An 18,956-nucleotide genomic window follows, 5' to 3' on the forward strand; every position below is an offset into this window, starting at 1 on the left:
GTCGATAAAATGTTCATTTGACCAACCAATTACCATAAAGTTCATCCGTAAAGCTCATTGACTTGATCACATTTTAATCATTACTCGACGATATTTTTAACCAACCAGATTCTGCCACTTGTGTAAAACATCTCAGCGGAATCCAAAATAATCTCATCAAAAGCAAAAATAAAATCTCGTCGAGCGCCTAAAAAATAACCCTGTTGGCTCCGATGTATTAAAAAAAACTAGCGACCCGGCATTTTTATACACATGACAAAATTTAGTTGGTTAAAAGTTTTGTCGGAGCAATGATTAATAAGTGACCGAGTCAATGAGTTATAAAACGAACAATTTGAAAATTGGTTGGTCAAGTAAATGAGTTCCGGTGCTATAATGAAGCGAAGCTATACCGACCAAATTTTAACGAACACATCGAAACAGACAATTTACATCCACAAAAACGCGTGACTTCTATTTTGCTAGTTAAATATACATATAGAAGTTGGAAAAATAACCAAAATGTTCATTTGACCGATCAATGCCAACACAATGTCCATTTGACTAATCAATTTCTATGATGTCCACTCTTAGACCTCGTTGATCTGATCACATTTTAATCATTACTCAGAAGATATCTTTAACCAACCAGATTTTGCCACTTGTGCAAAACAACTTAGGGGAAGCCAAAATCGAAGCAAAATGAAATCTTGTTGAAAGCGAAAATAAAATCTCGTCGAAAGCCTAAATAACACTGACGATGCTTTTGAAAAAAACTACCGGCCCAACAATTTTATGATACGTGACAGAATCTAATTGGTTAGAAATTTCATCAAGTAATGATTAAAAAGTGATCAGGTCAATGAGTTCCAAGACGAAAATCTAAAAACTGGTTAGTCAAGTATACATTCCATCGAAATTGACCTGTCAATTCCACATTTTGCTCGTTATCTCGTCTCGTATAAGCAGGGATGAGCTCTAGATGGTACCGATACCGATCTCGAAAATCCTGATCCCAAAATTTTGAAATATTTAGTACCGGTATTTCGTATAAAATTCGAGAAACATCAGTATTAAAAACTAAAAACCTGTTACCGATTCAGTACCGACGTATTAGTTCTTTTGAAGATACTTCTAGTCATGTCATGTCCAAACACCGTCTTCCTATAAATATATACAAAACCGATATTTCCCGCCACGAGTAGAATTAGAATAATAATCAGACATGACGTACACTCGTTCTAGGGCACAAAACACTGCATCTCCATCAATGGCGAAGCTTCAGTTCAAGCTCGCACGCATTGTATCTCATCACGATCAGCTCAAATTCTCCTTCAATCACCTCAAATCTCATATCAAAACCGGTTTACTCGAGGTAAATTATTAACTCACTTCAAATTTCAAATAATTTGACTAATTAAACGTTGATTTCGTTACTTGTGATTGAATTTATAGGCTGAAGATGTGTTCAGTTCGCTAGCGGTTCCACTTATGAAGCTCGTCGGGTTGAAGAGCGATGAAATGGCGGGAGAAGGAAGATCGAACACGTTTTCTGTTAACATCTGTGCAAATGATCAGGTATATGTTTCGTTTTAGTGCGGTTACGTGTTTCTAATAGATCGATTCCTGATGTTTAAGTTAATTTCATTGAGGTGTTGTGATTAGGATTAATAGAATTTTGTAATTTAGGTTTAGGAACATGCTGTGTCTAGGCTCGAGCTTGAGCTTGAATCATTTGGGCTTACGAGAGCTCAAACTCGAGCTCAGCTTGTTTAGAGCTCTTTTTGTAAAGCTCTAGTTTGGCTTGTTTATTACTTACTAATTAGTTTATATACGTTTTAGTTATTTTTTTTATATAATTTGAGGAAAATCTTAAACAAGCCTAAGCTCGGCTTGAGCTCGTGTAGTACCTTAAACTCTGTGCAGTGTGAAATTAATACATACAAGTCCAAAACAGGTAAAACTTCAAAAATATACAAGGCTTGTTAAAGCTTGACGAGCCTAAAGGAGCTTCCCTTACAAGGCTCGGGCTCGATAACTGTAAAAGGTTTATTTGAGGCTTGGGATCGGATCTAGCTCGAAAAAGTTCGGCTCGTTTCGAGGTTTTTATCGATCGAGATTGAGTAGCTCTTAGCGGCTTGGCTCGTTTTTCCACTAATATGTGCATAGAAGAATTATCTGTTAATTTCTGATTTATTAATATTATTATTATTATTATTATTATTGTTATTATTATTATTATTATTGTTGTTGTTGTTGTTGTTGTTGTGGTGGTGGTGGTGGTGGTGGTGGTGATGGTGGTGGTTGTTTTCAAACTGTTTTATTTTCTGGTTTATTACCTATGGCATCATACAGTATGACTCTGAAGACATGGTTAGAGAGAATACACATAAGTCAACGTCAGCTGGCAAGAGAGGATGTGATTTGCAGAAGCTGGAGGTACCTTTGTTCTTATTGTTCAAATAGGATCATAATTGTGCTAGATTTGAAACCTTGCGAGTTTGCTGGATAGAGGATATTAACAGGTCTGTTTGTAGGTTTAATGTAGGGAATTACCAGATGAAGATTATGCATAACTTTATGTACCCAGAAATCTAGTATTTATCCATTTCTTGAAAAAGGAACACTGCTATTTGGAAAGTCTTTTAAAATTTAATCATATAAAACATGTTTGCCTTTATCCTGACCTCATTTATAAATTCCAATGTGAAGGTGTTTTGCAGTTTTTACATCATACCATTGTACCTTTATACTATATATGATACATGTTCAATACCGAATTGGTTTAAAGTTAGAATTGTAAGAACTGCATAAGCACTTGTACATAGTGCTCCACAGATATAACGGGAGAGAGAAGGATATGTATCACAGTTAAAGCAATAAGGACATGTGTTTATGCGGTTCTCACAGTTCTCTACTTAAAATTGGTTTTATATCGACCCTTTACCATATCTAAATATCATCTGTTTGGTAGCCTCTTAACAGTCATTAAGAGGCTACCTCTTAATGGCTCATAACCTCTTAATGGTTAAGAGGTAGCCTTAATCTGAATGGTTAAAAAATAATTATTATATTTAACAAAACTACAGTTTTTCGACATATTGATCCAATGCATTAGGAAGACATTTTAAGCGACTTTTGACCCGTTTCACATATTTCCTTTTAAAAGTAAAGCATAACCCGAATGAAAATAATAAAATTTAAACAAAAAACTAAAATTTACCTTGCAATCATGTATAAAAATTTATGTATATGGTTTTTGTGATTGGGAAACTGCAGGAAGAGACCACAAATAATGCAATCATGGCAGGCTATGAGGTTATTCATAAACAAAAACAACAACTTATACAACTAGTGAAGCTTCTCAAACAAGTTGAAAATTGTGTTAAATCTAGCCGGAAAAACATGTTACAAACAATTGATGACCACAAAGACCGCATCCACATGTTCTTGCGAAAATCTGTCACTTTCATATCTGTCATTCAACAATCAACCAATGACAGTCAAGCCTCTGTGATCACACTCAAACTTCTGAAAGCTTTATATGATCTTGTGACTGAAGTTCTAAGTTCAGTTGAGGGTGGGGTGGATAATCTCATCAACGAATTAAATGATGAAATGTGTAAGCCGATGACTGAGTATGTCAAAAGTTGTAAATCTGAAATGACAACTGGTACATGCCCACGTTTGTTGGTTGCATTGGACGATATGAAAGAGGTGGCAAGAGACGGAAGGGTAGAATTGGAATATGCGAGGAAAATGGTGAGAGTAGCTGAAGAAAGGAAGATTGAAGCTTTGAGCATGCTGAGAGAATCCGAAGAAAACATAAAGAAAATGAGACGATATTTGGAGTTATCTAATGACAAGAAGGAAACTACTGGTCAGTCTAGTCGTTATGCGAAGAACAAAGTAAGTCCTATATTTAGTTATCTAAAGATCATGAAGTTATTTGCTCTTTTATAGTTTTATTAATAGATTAAACAAACCCATGATTAGTTGTTTGATTTAGCTTAATCCTATCCTTAATGATGCTAGTATTTGCTTATCAATCAACATTAGAAACTGTAAGTAAAATAAGAAGCTAAATTGAAGCAAACTGTATTTGGCAAAATTCGTGGTTTTGTGGGTTGGGAATGGGTCAAAACTGGTTGAATCAGGTATTCGGGTTGACCCGCGAACGATGACTAGTTAACAAGAATGTGGTCGACTCAGCTTGGCTTGACCGTTAACCTAGGGGTGTCAGTCGTGTCGGGTGGGCGTGTTGACGGGCTGAAATGTTCAACCTGAACACGACCAAATTTATATTTGTGTCAAAAACATTAGCCCTAACCTAGACTCACTTAAAACCATGTAACCGAGTTAGATGGGTTAATGGGTCGACATGTTTAACTAAACGGGTTAAATAGGTCAATCCAAACGGGTTGGATATGCCGGCCCAAAACCTGACTATTCTCGTGTCGAGCCGCGCCATGTCGGAAATTGCCACCACCCCTAGCCTCCCAACAATTTAAAACAAATCTTTTCATAGTTCTATAGATAATCAATATATTAAAAATGATAACAAATCATACTTAAAAAGTAATCAACTATTTTTTTTCGGGATAAAGCGATTTAGGAGGCTGTAAGAATGTAAGTTAACTTTTAGCTCGTTTGACATATTTGACTCGTTTCATTTTAAGCCAAGTTTTCCATTTTTACGTTTTGACCCGTTTGTGATAAAACAAAACCCAAATCATAATCAAGTAAACGGGCTGTAACCAAACCGCCACCTCTAAATCATAATCTGATTTTTAAACTATTATTAAACTTTGCTCCAGTTATTAACACCAGCAGTAGCACCACAAGAAGTTCAAACTAAAGATGACAAGTTACTCTGGGAACTACTGAAAAAGAAACGAATCTGTCAACAGCCCGAGAGCCCATTCGGACCTACAGAGCTTTTTCATGTCGGAACCAGCACCAAAAATCCTAACCCAACAACTGGAAAACCATCCATCACTCACAGTCATAGACCTACAACACGGGCCTACAGCAAAATGAAAACGCACTCATCAGGTTCCTTGCTCGCATTGGGCTTATCGCCTGCATTATCAAGAAAATGAAGTCTTATCAAAGGTATAAATCTCTTTTCACATGTTCGATCACACGTTATTAGAATAAACAAACAAGTTGATATCACACTTTTTCTATAAACTATAGTTGTTTCGCATGTCTTTGATGGTTGGATTTTCACAAAGTTTCAAGCTTCTGATACTTGTGAAAAGTTAATACTATAGTATGTGTTGAAATTGGTTTTAACTTTTAACTGAATCCCCTCACATAACTACTGATGTATGGCTCGGTAAAACTGGCACATGGCTCGTAACTCGTTTGTAATTGGCTCAGTAAAACTAACTCGTAATTCAGCATGGTCCAGCTGGCTCATATAAACATTTGAGCCGAGTTCCAACTAAAGGTGGCTCGTAGTTTAATTCTATGTTATTTGAGACTTATATAACTTGATATTATTGTTAGTTATCAAAACAAAGATAAAGTGAGCCAACTTATCGAGTCACGAATAGGCTTGAACTGAATACGAGCTCAACTTCCAGCTCGGGTTAAAACATTACAAGTCCGACCAATGCAATGTCCATTTAGATTCCGTTTATAACCCTATATTTCCAATAGACGAACACACGCCCTCTAAAATCTACAGTCTAATACTAAAGTCCATTTATTGTCCTTTTTGTGGGACTTGAACCGGCACCACTTTGATGGGATAAACATGCTATCCGTGTTTAAACTATTTCCTAAATTGTTATATCAATGGTACTTTTATGTATACAATTATCAAGTATTCTACGTATAGGTGTTTTGTACATTTTAAAGTTTAATTTGTACCGCCAATTTGGCTTAATGGGTTGTAAAGAAAAGCTACTTTAACAGTTTGTTTTCATTGGTCATTTTTGTTTTATATTTTATTATATATCTTTTTTTCATACTTGAGTTCTATATCTCGTTTGGTACCCACCGCAGTGTGCGGGTTTGCTTGTGCAAGTTTGAACGTTACATTATAAGAAAACAATAAAACAAATATGTTTTGATACCCTTTTGGTTATATATAACTATATATTTGGGCTTTCACTTTCTGTTGATATACTGAGCATAGCGAACCGAAAAAAGTTACACGTTTGATCTAGCTAGCTAGTACAAGACCAATTTCAAGTAAAATAACACCCAAAAAAAAAAGAAAAAACTCCAAACAAATTACTTAATTAATTATAAATACAGTGTCAGCCAGTTATGTAACCAGTAACCACAATGTTTATTATATTACTAGCTGCGATGCGGCGAGGTTGCACGCAAACATGACATCGGATGCGTAACCGGTGTTACTGTTTCTGTATATGTGTGACTTAACAATAGTACGTGCGTAACCCGACGATAGTATGCTCGTATTGCGGCATTGGAATCTTAACCAGTGTTAGTAAGCACGTCACAACGACTGTGCACGCTCAGTCAGGTGTTGGTGCGCACGTAACGCTACATTGAACTCGTCTTGACCCGCAGCCCGTTTCGCTTGACAATGTTCTTACCGAAATTCATTATGGCGTGACCCCTTTCAACCCAAACCCGTCCCAGCCCAAACCAAATTAACCTTTTTGTATCGACTTACTCCAACCTTAACCTTTTAGACCCATGACCTAAACGGCCGAAACCGCCCGATTCATTTGTCGGTATTTAATGGTGATCACGTTACACGTTAACTTTTTAAAATGAAAAAAGGTTAGCAATTTCATACTCAAATTAAAGAGAATAAAATTCTCGTTTTTATGGTATAATGTTTTTAAAAAAATATTAGCGTGTGAAAAAGTTATAAACGTTTAAACGTCGTCGGGGTAGTTGATTCAAAATAATGGGTAAATATGTAACTATTATATAAATTAACAAAATGTGATTAAAGTTAAAGTACCAAACTTGTAATTATTTTTTAATAAATCTTTACTATATATAATGTAGCAAATAAGGGTAAATTAAGACGTATTTTTTAAGTAAATTACAACACCCCATGCATGATGTACAACTTATAACAAGAATAAAAGTGTCATTAACACACTAAATATCATGTGTATTTTAAACTTATTCAAAATATTTACAATTTGCATCCCCAAAGTTACAATATTAATCCTTAATCTTTTACATATATATATTTTTATTTTCACTTTTAGCCCAACTACCCCCACGATTTTTAAACGGTTATAACTTTTTCATACGTTAATATTTTTTAGAATAAATGGCATCATAAAAACGAGCATTTTATTATTTTTAATTTGAGTATAATATTGTTACAGTTTTCGAAGTAAAAAAAACAATTTTTGTAGAAGTGTTTATGGTTCGATTTTGATGGTTTTAAATTAAACCATGAGCCAACTACACGTTTTTTTTGTTGTCGAAGACTAAAATTGAACTGTTTTAAATTAAACCCAACTAAACCAAACCATTACCAATGATTAGTTTCCTATGTAATTTGTGCTTTGATAATAAATTGAGTTTAAAATAAGAATTATTAATTTGTCTATACATTCACTTCAAACTAAGCGCCAACTAATAAATTACTTAAAAGAGTCATAATATGAACAAAAATAACTTTGGTCACATAAATGATAAACCTTATTAGAATAAATAAAAGACAAAATCATAACAAGAATAAAGATTACATAAATCATAATGAAATTTGGCTAAATTAAAATTGTAATAGACACGTTTAATCGTATTAAATAAAACTTTGTTTAACTATCTTTTAATAATATCTAATATATATTATAAAACATATCTAATATTAAATAAGTACATAATTAAAATTAGCATTTCACTATTTATGGTCAGCTCTAGTTTCAACCATGAAACCAAACTTATGAACGGTCTTTTAAAACATGATTTTGGTTATGCTAAAAGACAAAATTATCAAAATACAAAAGCAACAAGTTTGGTTACTCTTAAAAATTAAGAGGTACTGACTCATGCATTATATATATATATATATATATATATATATAGCATAGATTATTAATAAATCTATCTATGTATCAAACGCGTCCATCTTAAATAAATAAATAGTAAAAAAAAGACTAAAATCAACATCGAATTGGTGTAAAAAACAATTAACGATATTTAAAACTTAATAATTTAGACCGCTTAAACTTTGGGAACCCAGTGGGCCCCTGATGTGCATAACTGTAATAAATTGAAGCTAATAGTTTGAAGTCAACTTCTTCTTCTTCTTCTTCTTCCTGCAGGTCCGTCGTCAAGTCAACGATGGGCAATTGCTTCTCCGGCGACGGTCAAGGCAAGTTCGCCGTCGGCGCCACTTCTTCTTCTGCTAACGGTCCAAACGACGCCGTTGACAATTTCTTCCTATCTCGTGACCGCGATCGCCTCTTCTCTCAGATCGAGGTATTCATATTCATATTAATATTCATTCCTTCTCTTATTATTCAATTATCTCACCAGAACTATAGATACATGTGTATGTATGTATATATGTATCTATTTTGTATTTGTTTATTCATCGATTGTAACGCTCAACGGAATTGTACTTGTTATTATTATTATTATTATTATTATTATTATTCAGATTCAGATATTGGATGCTTTTTTACATTACTTTGGAGTTTAAAGTTAGTTAATAGACACACACGTGCTAACTGTTCGAATTAAAGCCCACGCTGCTTGAAGTCGATATCACCTCGGTAATATTGGACCGGTATTTCCGATATAAGTGTTTTATGTTTTATTTATCAGGTTTTAGTGTTCAATGTTAGTGTTTTAAGTCTTAATCAGTTCCTAGTTTCCTACTTGCTACGATTGTTAGTGTTTTGAAAGTTGCAAAAGGTTAATTTGTAAATAGTAGGAGAGTATACTATACTGAATTATTAGTGTTAAATTTCTATATATATAAATTTTGCATTATATTAAAATTACCGATATCCTACCGCGATAACCGATATCCGATATTTTTCCGCATTAATTGCTTAGGCTCAAAACAAGCCGAGCTTTTTCAAGCTCCAAACAAGCCTCAAATAAAAGCTTGTTTGAGCGTTAACGAGCCTTGTGTATTTTTAAGTTTTTCCTCTTTTGGACTTCTGTCAGTCTATGTATTTATTTTATACTGCACAACTGGGCTTGAGCTGAGCTTTGGATCGTTTATGGTACTACACAAGCTCGAGCCGAGCTTAGTCTAGATTTTTTATGAAGTACATAAAAATAATTAAAGACTTATATAAATTAATTAATAAATAACTCACGAGCGGAGCTCGAGCTTTAACAAAATAGATTGAAACGAGCTGAGCCCGAGCTTTCGTAAGTCAAAACGAGCCTGGCTCGGCTTTTTTACACCCCTAGGTGTGCATGAAACCGAAAAAACCTATCAGAAATAGGAAAAAACGAAAAAACCGAACCGTAAAAGAAGCCGACGGTTTGATTTTATATTTTTGTAAAAAGAGAAGTTAGGGTTCGGCTTTGCGTTTGTATGTAATAAAAACTGAAAAAACCCAAACTGACCGAATACATAGATTTTTATTTTTGTTTTTAATTTTTAACTATTTTGTAAGAATTTGATAAATATTTTACTAAAAACTGAAAAACCCGAACTGAACCGAATGTATAGATTTTTATTATAAGTTTTAACTATTTTGTAAGAATTTTATAAATATATAACTAATTTTTTGTTTTAGCTCAAATGTATAATAATCAATAATCAACTACTTATTAATTACCAAAATGATTTGGGATTTTGGGCCCAAATTAACTTTTTTGGGACAGATACTTTTGGCCAAAATTTTCAAGCTCATATAGCCAAACCGAACAAATCGAAACCAAACGCTTTTTAAAAATTCAAAAACCGGAGTTTCGGTTGTTGGTTCAGTTTTTGCCCAAAGCCGACCCAGACCGAATGGTGCACACCCCTACCAACCACTAGTATAGAAAGTAAGATAAATTGGCCTGATTCACATTGAGTTTGAATTAGTAGGGTGAAGTAAGATAAATTGGCCTGATTCACATTGAGTTTGACTTAGTAGGGTGTACTTCCTGTATTCAAGAGAGACATCAATTTTCACGGTATATTTAATTGGTTTGTTTTTGCTTAAATTAAATGTGGATCTTGAAATTTTTCTTCAAAGTAGATTACAATTGCTAAAAATCTGCATGAGTTATTATAACTTCAGTTTTTTCTGGCATTATAGCTCTTTTGATTGTTGCTTCAAAGGTTAGTTTGTGAGTATGGTATCTTAGTTTGTGAGAGTCATTTCCATTTTGTAGTAGCCTTACATTTTTTTAGATTGTAGTTTGCTATGAATTAGATGTTGTAATCAAATTACTTTACTTGATGTTGTTATAAAAACTTTTTGCAGCTATCTTTATCTGCAACAAACTTGCGTGACAGAGATGTGCTTTCCAAGGTAAGTTTATCACTTTCTTTACAGAGAAAATAAAACGATATTATAGACTTTTTAAAATGTAGTTCTATAAGCCTTTTGATTTCTCACATGTGCGTTCTGTTTATAGAGTGATCCTATGGCGGTTGTTTATATCAAAGGAAACGACGGTTCGCTGCAAGAGCTTGGCCGTACAGAAGTTGTTTTAAATTCATTAAATCCACAGTGGATCACAAAAATAAAAGTCACTTATTGTTTTGAGACAGTTCAAACACTCTTGTAAGTGATAACAGATCATATTTTTATATACTGATACACGTCTTTATATCAGTATTATTTACACCACTGGTTATCTTACATCACAGGTTCCGTGTGTATGATGTTGATACCGAGTTTCAAGGCCCAGAAGGAAAGGTATATCACTTGATTTGTTAGTCAAGTTACTTTATTAAGTTTAAGTCACTAATGAAGCAATGATTTAAACTAGGTTTATGTCATTTAATACTTTAATGGTATTCATATGCAGACACTTAAGTTGGATGATCAGCAATATTTGGGCGAGTGTACTTGCAAGTTGTCTCAGGTATTGAATCTTTATTTATTTGTTTTGTCATAACTTACGCGTAATGATAAAGTTTAAATAAAAGTATATGATATATATCAACTTACAACCTGTCTCCATTTTATGGTTTGGAATTCGGATAAAATTACTGAACCCATAGCTATAAATAGATGTGACTGTTTTGACTTTTGACCCATTTATCTCTGAATATGCCGATTCGGGTTGTGTTTAACCCAAACGGTTCGAACGGGTCAATTAAGTTGAAAATTATCAGCAGTCTATTTTTATCGCAGGCAACGTTCTAAATCATTTTACTATTATCAAAATCTCATATTTTTAAAAATGTTTTTGCGGGTTAACTTGATCTGACCTATTTCAATCCGAACCCGTTTTGGTGGTTGACTTGTTTTTTCCCATTTAATCGTGGACGGTTTTTTTATTTGTATGTAGATAGTCACTGGTTCAAAGCACTCCTGGAGCGCAGATCTTGTAACCATAGCAGATTCAACCGAGTCAACTCGGGCAAAAAAACTAGGACGGCTTACTGTCCATGCAGAAGAACAACTTGTCTCCAAGACTACTGCAGAGTTGACATTTAAATGCACAGATCTAGAAAATAAAGATTTTTTCTCGAAAAGTGTAAGTACCTTGTGATCAGTTATTCTTGTTAGGTATTAAACAGAGTTGGTACGCAGCGGAAACACAAACACACACGCACAAACGAAAGCAATAAATAAGAGACACGAGATTTTACGTGGTTCGGTCAACGCGACCTACGTCCACGGGCTGCAACTAGGGTATTTTATTAAGCACGGTACAAAGATTACAATACATGACTAGGTATATATATAGATAACAATTAGGTTTAATAGAGTAGGGACCAAGAAAACTCCAAATGGGCCATCCTCCATAATTAAACGGGCCACCCCTTTTATCTTCTAATTGTCAACCAACGAACCCGACCCAAAGGCCTTCACTAATCCTAACAATCTCCCACTTGAAGGTCTTGCGATAAGCTCTAGCCCACCATTCAAGTACAAAGCAACCCAGTCATCAGTAATATCAGTAATCTTTATTAACAAGTCTTCCAAGCTTCCAGTTCCCATAAACAAGCTAAGACTTACCACCTAGTTGCAGCACCCCCTTCAACATCAAGTACCAGAAGGGCTAGTTGAAGCTCCACCGAGCCCCAACTCATCAGTAAAAACTAATCCGTCCTCTATCTCAACTGATACGCACGATCCACCAGATCCAGAGATAACCCGAGAACCACTACCACTCTCCTCTTTCAGCAAGAGTTCCCCAGGAGAGATTTTATCAATCGGAATAACGGTCTTCAAAACCCAACGTTGTTTTGTAACCGTTCCCGGAACACAACCCGCACTCCCACTGTCACCAAACCCCTTACCTGTTTTAGACCTCCGACCCCGCTCAGCTTGAATCACCTTGGCACCAGGCTCTACACTTGCAAATTGAACCTTATTCTGCCCCTTCGACTCAGCGAACCCGACTTTGTTTTGAGGGACGGTCATACTTCCCTCAGTGGGAACTTGTACCATGTATAATGAACCATACCTGTTTCCACGAGCAAGAACCAGACTACCTTTAGTTACCTTCCATTTACCTCCACCAAACTTTACTTCCATGCCTAGTTCATCTAGTCGACTAACAGAGATAAGCCTTCTCTTCAACGATGGAATAACCCTAACAATTTTCAAGTTCCATACGGTTCCCAGTGGAGTTACCAAATTAACATCCCCTATGCCCGTAACATTAAGAATATCACCATTAGCAATACGTACTTCCCAAAGTTACCAACCTTTAAATTCACCATCGTCTCCCGCTGTGCGTAGCGTGAAACGAAGAACCGGAATCCATGACCCAAGAGTCCACCATGCTATCAACACTACAAAATAATGCCTCGTCATCACTGACGCCATCATTAACCTGTTCAGCAGTGTTCACCTCAGCAACCTTTCCCTGTAATTTGTTTGGACAATCACTCTTAACATGTCCAACTTCATTACATCTCCAACACTTCACATTCTTCCGAGTTCTAGACGAACTCCTCCCCCGACTCCCACTGCTCCTGTTATTTTTCCTTCCCTTGCCAGCATAAAACATACCAGAAGATGATCCGCCACTCGTGCTTTTCCGGCGAACGTCTTCACCCAACACAATATCTCGGACCCCTTCAAATGTCAAACCATCGGCCCCCACAGAACTAGTAATGGCCGTTACAGTTCCAGACCAACTATCAGGCAAAGAAGATAACAATATGACAGCTTGAGTCCCATTATCCAACTTCATGCCCACGGAAGCTAACCTGGACATAATTGAGTTGAAATCATTAATGTGACCAGCGACTGAACTTCCCTCGTGCATCCTTGTCATAAACAATTCCCTCATCAAGAACACCTTATTGGCTGCAGACGGTTTTTCATACATATTTGACAGAGCTGTCATAATACCACGAGCCGTGGTTTCTTTCATAATATTAAATGCAACGCTCCTCGTCAAAGCCAATGTAATTTTACCTCTACCCTTCTTGTCCTTTGAGTTCCAAATTGCTTCTTCGGCTTTATCCATTTTATCCGGCTTTTCCTCCAATACCATATCCAAATCATGTTCCCCAAGTAACGCCTCTATTTGCATTTTCCACCATGCAAAATCAGTCCCGTCAAACTTTTCGATTCGAACCTTCCCGTCTTCAGATATCGCAAACGAGAAAACAGAGAAAAGACTAATAAACAAAACTCTAATCCAAAACCCAAAACCTTTCTTGCACTCCAAAACTCCTATCAACAGATACCCGACCCGCACAATCAAAGCAAACCCGAACAACAAAACGAATCTTGAGCACCCAACTTTCGATTCTAGTCCGACAACAAGAAGTAGTCGACACTACTTCTTTCCTTGATTAATAGTCGTAGAATACGACCGTAACTCGGTATCTCGTTGACTGCGGCGATACAATAGGAAAACCCTAACACGCGACGCGGCAACTGAGTTTCGTGGAAAACGATATTTTATGGCGGTAACAGCAAAACTTTCTGGTCTTCCAAAGTTAAAACTCAAAACCTAGTAAACAAGAGGACAGAATGAACGGATCCTAATTCTTTCTTTTATTTGTGACCCAAGAATAAAAAAAAATAAAATTGACTTTCCAACTTTACGGCTTCTGTTTCTTTTTTCAATTTGTCAACCAAAATGAATCACCAAGAATAAGGAATTCTCCTCAAAAGCTGTGCCAACCAATTACCAAATATTAGCTTTCTAGAGTTTTATGAATAGGACTTACAAACCGATGGTAGTCTCGCTCTCGTCCCAGTGCACCCCGTGTATTTAACGAACCTTCGGCTCTGATGCCACTTGTTAGGTATTAAACAGAGTCGGTACGCAGCGGAAAACACAAACACACACGCACAAACGAAAGCAATAAATAAGAGACACGAGATTTTACGTGGTTCGGTCAACGCGACCTACGTCCACGGGCTGCAACTAGGGTATTTTATTAAGCACGGTACAAAGATTACAATACATGACTAGGTATATATATAGATAACAATTAGGTTTAATAGAGTAGGGACCAAGAAAACTCCAAATGGGCCATCCTCCATAATTAAACGGGCCACCCCTTTTATTCTAATTGTCAACCAACAAACCCGACCCAAAGGCCTTCACTAATCCTAACAATTCTGTTACTAAATAATGATAAACACATTTTCTGATTTTCCCATTTTATTTTGTTTCTTACAGGACTGTTTTCTAGTAATTTCAAAATCTTTGGAGAGTGGGGCTACTATTCCAATTTGCAGAACCGAAGTTCTGAAAAACAATCTTAACCCTGTATGGAAACCTGTTTTTCTAAACCTGTCACAAGTTGGAGACAAGGTAGAAACATTATATTAAATATTAATCCCGTGGTCTATTAAAAAGTATCAAAATATAGTAATCATGATTTTTAGTTAAACTTATGCAGGATAAACCACTGATTATTGAGTGCTTTAACTTTAATAGTAACGGAAAGCATGATCTGCTTGGGTAAGACACCACCGTTATCTTTGATCCCCTTTCTTCTTTATATTAATTACCGATTTCGCTTATTATTTTTCTAATCTTTTGACCCGTTTAGCAAATCTCAAAAGTCACTTGCTGAGTTGGAAAAGTTATGTTCTAGTAAGCAAGGAGAGAACTTATTTTTACCTATTAATATTGGGAAAGATCATCAGTCAAAGGTCTTAACAACACAGTTGTATCTGTTTTCGTATGGATCCATATATTATATTATTGTGCTTTAGGCTTACTTATGATTGTAAATTTGATATAGGTGTTGAAAAGTCAACTTTTTGTGCAAAATTATTCTGAAAGTGTTCATCATACCTTTGTGGATTACTTAGGCGGATGTGAGATGAATTTCATGGTTGCCATTGATTTCACAGGTATCTGGATTCTTATTTGTTTATTATTTAATTAATAATTAATAATTATGCTGCTTAACTCGTAAATTTAATTGCCAGCTTCAAATGGAAATCCCCGACTGCCCGACTCGTTACATTATTTCGACCATTCTGGACGTCCAAATGAATATCAGAAAGTGAGCTGTTATTTATTTATTTTTTTAATTTACGATAATAAGACATGCTAATCATGTTACACGTATGCTAGGCTATACTAGAAGTTGGAAATGTGCTGCAGTTTTATGATTATGATAAGCAGTTTCCTGCATGGGGATTTGGAGGACGCCCGATTGATGGTCCCGTTAGTCATTGTTTTAACCTAAATGGAAGCCATGAAAAGAACACAACTGTGCGTTTTAAACTTTTAATTTGCAATGCTTTTTTGAACCGTATATTCTTTCGTATTTAATTGTGTTAAACTCTTTTATTATCAGGTTCCAGGTATTGAAGGAATTATGACAACATACAGACAAGCCCTTTCAAACATTTCACTTGCGGGACCCACCCTATTTGGACCTGTAATTACATCTGCAGCAACAATAGCCAGCCAATCAGTGGCGGCTAATGAAGACAAGTATTTTGTTTTATTAATCATCACAGTACGCACCATTTTTCACCACTTTTCATAAAATTGTCATTATTATATATGAAGTATGATACAACGAGGTGGTGATTTCGACCTATTTACATATGGCCATCGAATGAGTTGAAAGTTGCACAATGCGTGTTAGTTAACGCATTAAACATTCTAAATCATGTTATTTAAAACTTATTCATATTTGACACGCTAATTATTCATATGTCAACCTGACCCATACAACATTATCCATTCCTTATTTCACAGGACGGAGTGATCACGGATCATCAGGAAACAATTGATGCCATTGTGATGGCATCTGATCTGCCACTTTCCATCCTTATTGTCGGTGTTGGTGGGGCCGATTTTAAAGAGATGGAGGTACTAAAATTACTTCCATATCCTTGTTCTATGGCATAGACTTTCAGCCTGTTTTTAGTATTGTACTAAACCTTCCGGAACAAAGTCTATAAACGGGTGTTTATTTTTTTTATGTATGCAGATGTTGGATGCAGATAAAGGAGAGAAACTTCATAATTCAACAGGGCGTGTTGCATCACGTGATATCGTCCAGTTTGTTCCTTTCAGGGATGTACAAGGTAATAAATATGCCACCTTTTCCACGTCGTGCACATTTATCGAATTGAGCCGGGCTGGGTTAGGTTAGGTTTGGTTTGGTTGGGCTGGGCCAGGCTGGGTTAGGTTTGGTTGGATTACGTTAGGTTTGCTTGGGCCGGGCTGGATTACGTTAAGTTTGGTTGGACCGGGCTGGGTTGGGCCCGGTTAGGTTGGGTCCGGTCAGCTTGACCTGAAACAATTTTATCTATATTATTGTAAATAGTTTGTGTTAAATTCATTTACCATCTACAAAATATATTACATTACATTATTACTACAATAATAACTTTATATTCCACATAAACGACTTAGGAGCTTGTATGCGTAAAAAATACACTTTTTAGGTGACTTTCCACCCATTTGACCAGTTTCCTTTTCAGCAGTGGCGTAGCTTATTTGGGGCCAGGGGTGGCCCCGGCCCTCTCCGTTTTTTTGCTCGGTGGTGTAAATTTATCATTTTTTGGCCGAAACTTTTTATACATAGTGTAAATTTACCTGTTTTTGACCGAAATTTTGTGTCCGGCCTCCTCCGTTTTTGGCTCGATAGTATAAATTTGTCCTTTTTCGGCCGGAAATTTTTATACATAGTGTGTATTTTCCCATGTCCGACCAAAATTTTGAGCCTGGCCCCTCCGTTTTTTCGCTCGGTAGTGTAAATTTATCCCTTTTCGGCCGAAAAATTTTATACATAATGTAAACTTACCTGTTTCCGACCGAAATTATGAGCCCGCCCCCCTCTAGTTTATGAATTTTTTTATACATTTTGAGTCAGGCCCCCTCGACGTATATGTCCAAGCTTCGCCACTGCTTTTCAGTTTATTTTATTTACATTTTATATATTTGACCGTGTTAGGATGTCTTCTCTTTAAACGCTATATAGTATATATTAACGTAGCATATTCATAATAAACACTAAATGTTGAGTTTTCCCATTTGCAGGCACAGATATATCGGTTGTTCAATCGCTTTTGGCAGAACTACCTTCACAATTCTTAACCTACATGAGAAAAAACGGCATTGAACCAAAACCAAAATTACCTATACCATAGTAAAACCTATGCTTTCGGTCATATTCTTTGTACAATATTTCATTTAACTATCACGTTCCATGGTTCCAAACCGGACCATGCATCTCTCATTTCATCTCTTGTTTTTGTAACCCGTGATCTGATCGAGCTTGGTGAGCCATCAATATAGGCCACCAAGCTAGAGCAGACCGTGGTCCGTACAAAATGGAACAAACATTGATTTTAATGTTTGTTTTTTTGTGTGACCTAGGTTACTAGGGTTCTGTGTTTGTTGATAACTAATTCATGTGTTACTTAAATTCATGTGTTTGATATGAAATTACTTTGAATGTACATAAATTCATGTATTTGATATGAAATTACTTTGAATGTACATATATTCATGTGTGATATGAAATGTTGTGTTTTCTTTTAAGTTTAAATCATAACATATTTCAATCTTGTAAGGCAACATTAACATGATATTTCCATTAAGAAATACATCATAAACAAGAAACTGTTCACCCCAACCCCCACATCAAAAAATAATATATATGATTGATTTCTTTTGAGAACCCCTTTAAGTTTTAAGAACTTAACGTAACAAATTTTTTTTTGAATATTTTTACACATGTAATACGTAAGTGTACGCAACGTAAAAAAATTTTCAGTATTTTTTTACACACCGAATCTACTTATTCCACATGTATAACTAATATTTAAACTTGTGTAATCTTCAAAAATCTTTATTCTCTCTCATGATTAGTTTTTTAATCAGATTTATTCTCAGCCACATATACGATACCCATTTAATTATATGTGTGGTCCATATTGAATTCTTAAATTTCTAACAACTCATCAAGTTCTCAAAATATCCTTCCCCTATATATATATTTGCTTAAATTTTTTTACTTTTGGATTAACTCTTGTTTTGGTGTGATTTTTAAGCAACTTTTTTTTGGTGGGGATAGTGGTAGGTTGGTGGGTTGATAGGAAGGGAGAAGAATTCTGATTCCATTAACATGATGTTTAACGACACATTATAATTTTTTCAAACATTTCATTCTATTTCCAATTCAAATCCCAGTTCTTTTAAAATAATTCCGTGAACCGAACGACCCCTTAGAACTGTGATCTTGCAGCTCAACCAAGTTTAGCTATACTCAACCAGTTTTGGATTTGTTTCGTTCTACATTATTACATAGTCGATAAAAACTTCAAAACAGATGGATATATAATAATAAATGTAGTTAGGCTACACACCAAAAATTTTCTTTAACCTAGATAGGGTGTTGTACCATTTCCATTCAAGTGGCCACCTTCTATAAATATAAAGTA

The 18,956-nt window shown here is 35.5% G+C and overlaps 2 protein-coding genes across 2 annotated transcripts; both read left to right on the forward strand.

Moving 5' to 3' along the window:
- Positions 1 to 1,204: 1,204 nt before the first annotated feature.
- LOC143580039 (uncharacterized) lies at positions 1,205 to 5,081 on the forward strand. Its single transcript, XM_077063183.1, has 5 exons — positions 1,205 to 1,354; positions 1,435 to 1,557; positions 2,335 to 2,418; positions 3,259 to 3,888; positions 4,797 to 5,081. Exons 1-5 carry the CDS (start codon positions 1,205 to 1,207, stop codon positions 5,079 to 5,081), a joined length of 1,272 nt encoding a protein of 423 aa, XP_076919298.1.
- Positions 5,082 to 8,213: 3,132 nt separating this feature from the next.
- LOC143580036 (protein BONZAI 1-like) lies at positions 8,214 to 17,932 on the forward strand. The gene is made up of 16 exons (XM_077063179.1): positions 8,214 to 8,412; positions 10,371 to 10,418; positions 10,525 to 10,673; positions 10,760 to 10,808; positions 10,921 to 10,977; positions 11,407 to 11,595; positions 14,716 to 14,850; positions 14,939 to 15,000; positions 15,092 to 15,194; positions 15,287 to 15,398; positions 15,477 to 15,553; positions 15,625 to 15,765; positions 15,851 to 16,015; positions 16,261 to 16,374; positions 16,496 to 16,592; positions 17,551 to 17,932. The coding sequence occupies exons 1-16, from the start codon at positions 8,275 to 8,277 to the stop codon at positions 17,658 to 17,660; spliced, it is 1,746 nt and encodes a 581-aa protein (XP_076919294.1). The 5' UTR covers positions 8,214 to 8,274; the 3' UTR covers positions 17,661 to 17,932.
- The last annotated feature ends 1,024 nt before the right edge of the window (positions 17,933 to 18,956 follow it).

This window comes from Bidens hawaiensis, unplaced genomic scaffold (genome assembly GCF_021521415.1).
Source record: "Bidens hawaiensis isolate Kalapana, Puna unplaced genomic scaffold, B.hawaiensis_p1.1 tig00030204_1, whole genome shotgun sequence".
In the NCBI taxonomy this organism is placed as follows: Eukaryota; Viridiplantae; Streptophyta; class Magnoliopsida; order Asterales; family Asteraceae; genus Bidens; species Bidens hawaiensis.

Coding starts and splice junctions, on each gene's coding strand:
- LOC143580039 (XM_077063183.1), top strand. CDS start 1,205: ATGACGTACACTCGTTCTAGGGCACAAAACACTGCATCTCCATCAATG. Junction 1,355..1,434: donor TCAAAACCGGTTTACTCGAG/GTAAATTATTAA, acceptor TTGAATTTATAG/GCTGAAGATGTGTTCAGTTC. Junction 1,558..2,334: donor ACATCTGTGCAAATGATCAG/GTATATGTTTCG, acceptor GGCATCATACAG/TATGACTCTGAAGACATGGT.
- LOC143580036 (XM_077063179.1), top strand. CDS start 8,275: ATGGGCAATTGCTTCTCCGGCGACGGTCAAGGCAAGTTCGCCGTCGGC. Junction 8,413..10,370: donor GCCTCTTCTCTCAGATCGAG/GTATTCATATTC, acceptor AACTTTTTGCAG/CTATCTTTATCTGCAACAAA. Junction 15,195..15,286: donor GGAAAGATCATCAGTCAAAG/GTCTTAACAACA, acceptor AATTTGATATAG/GTGTTGAAAAGTCAACTTTT.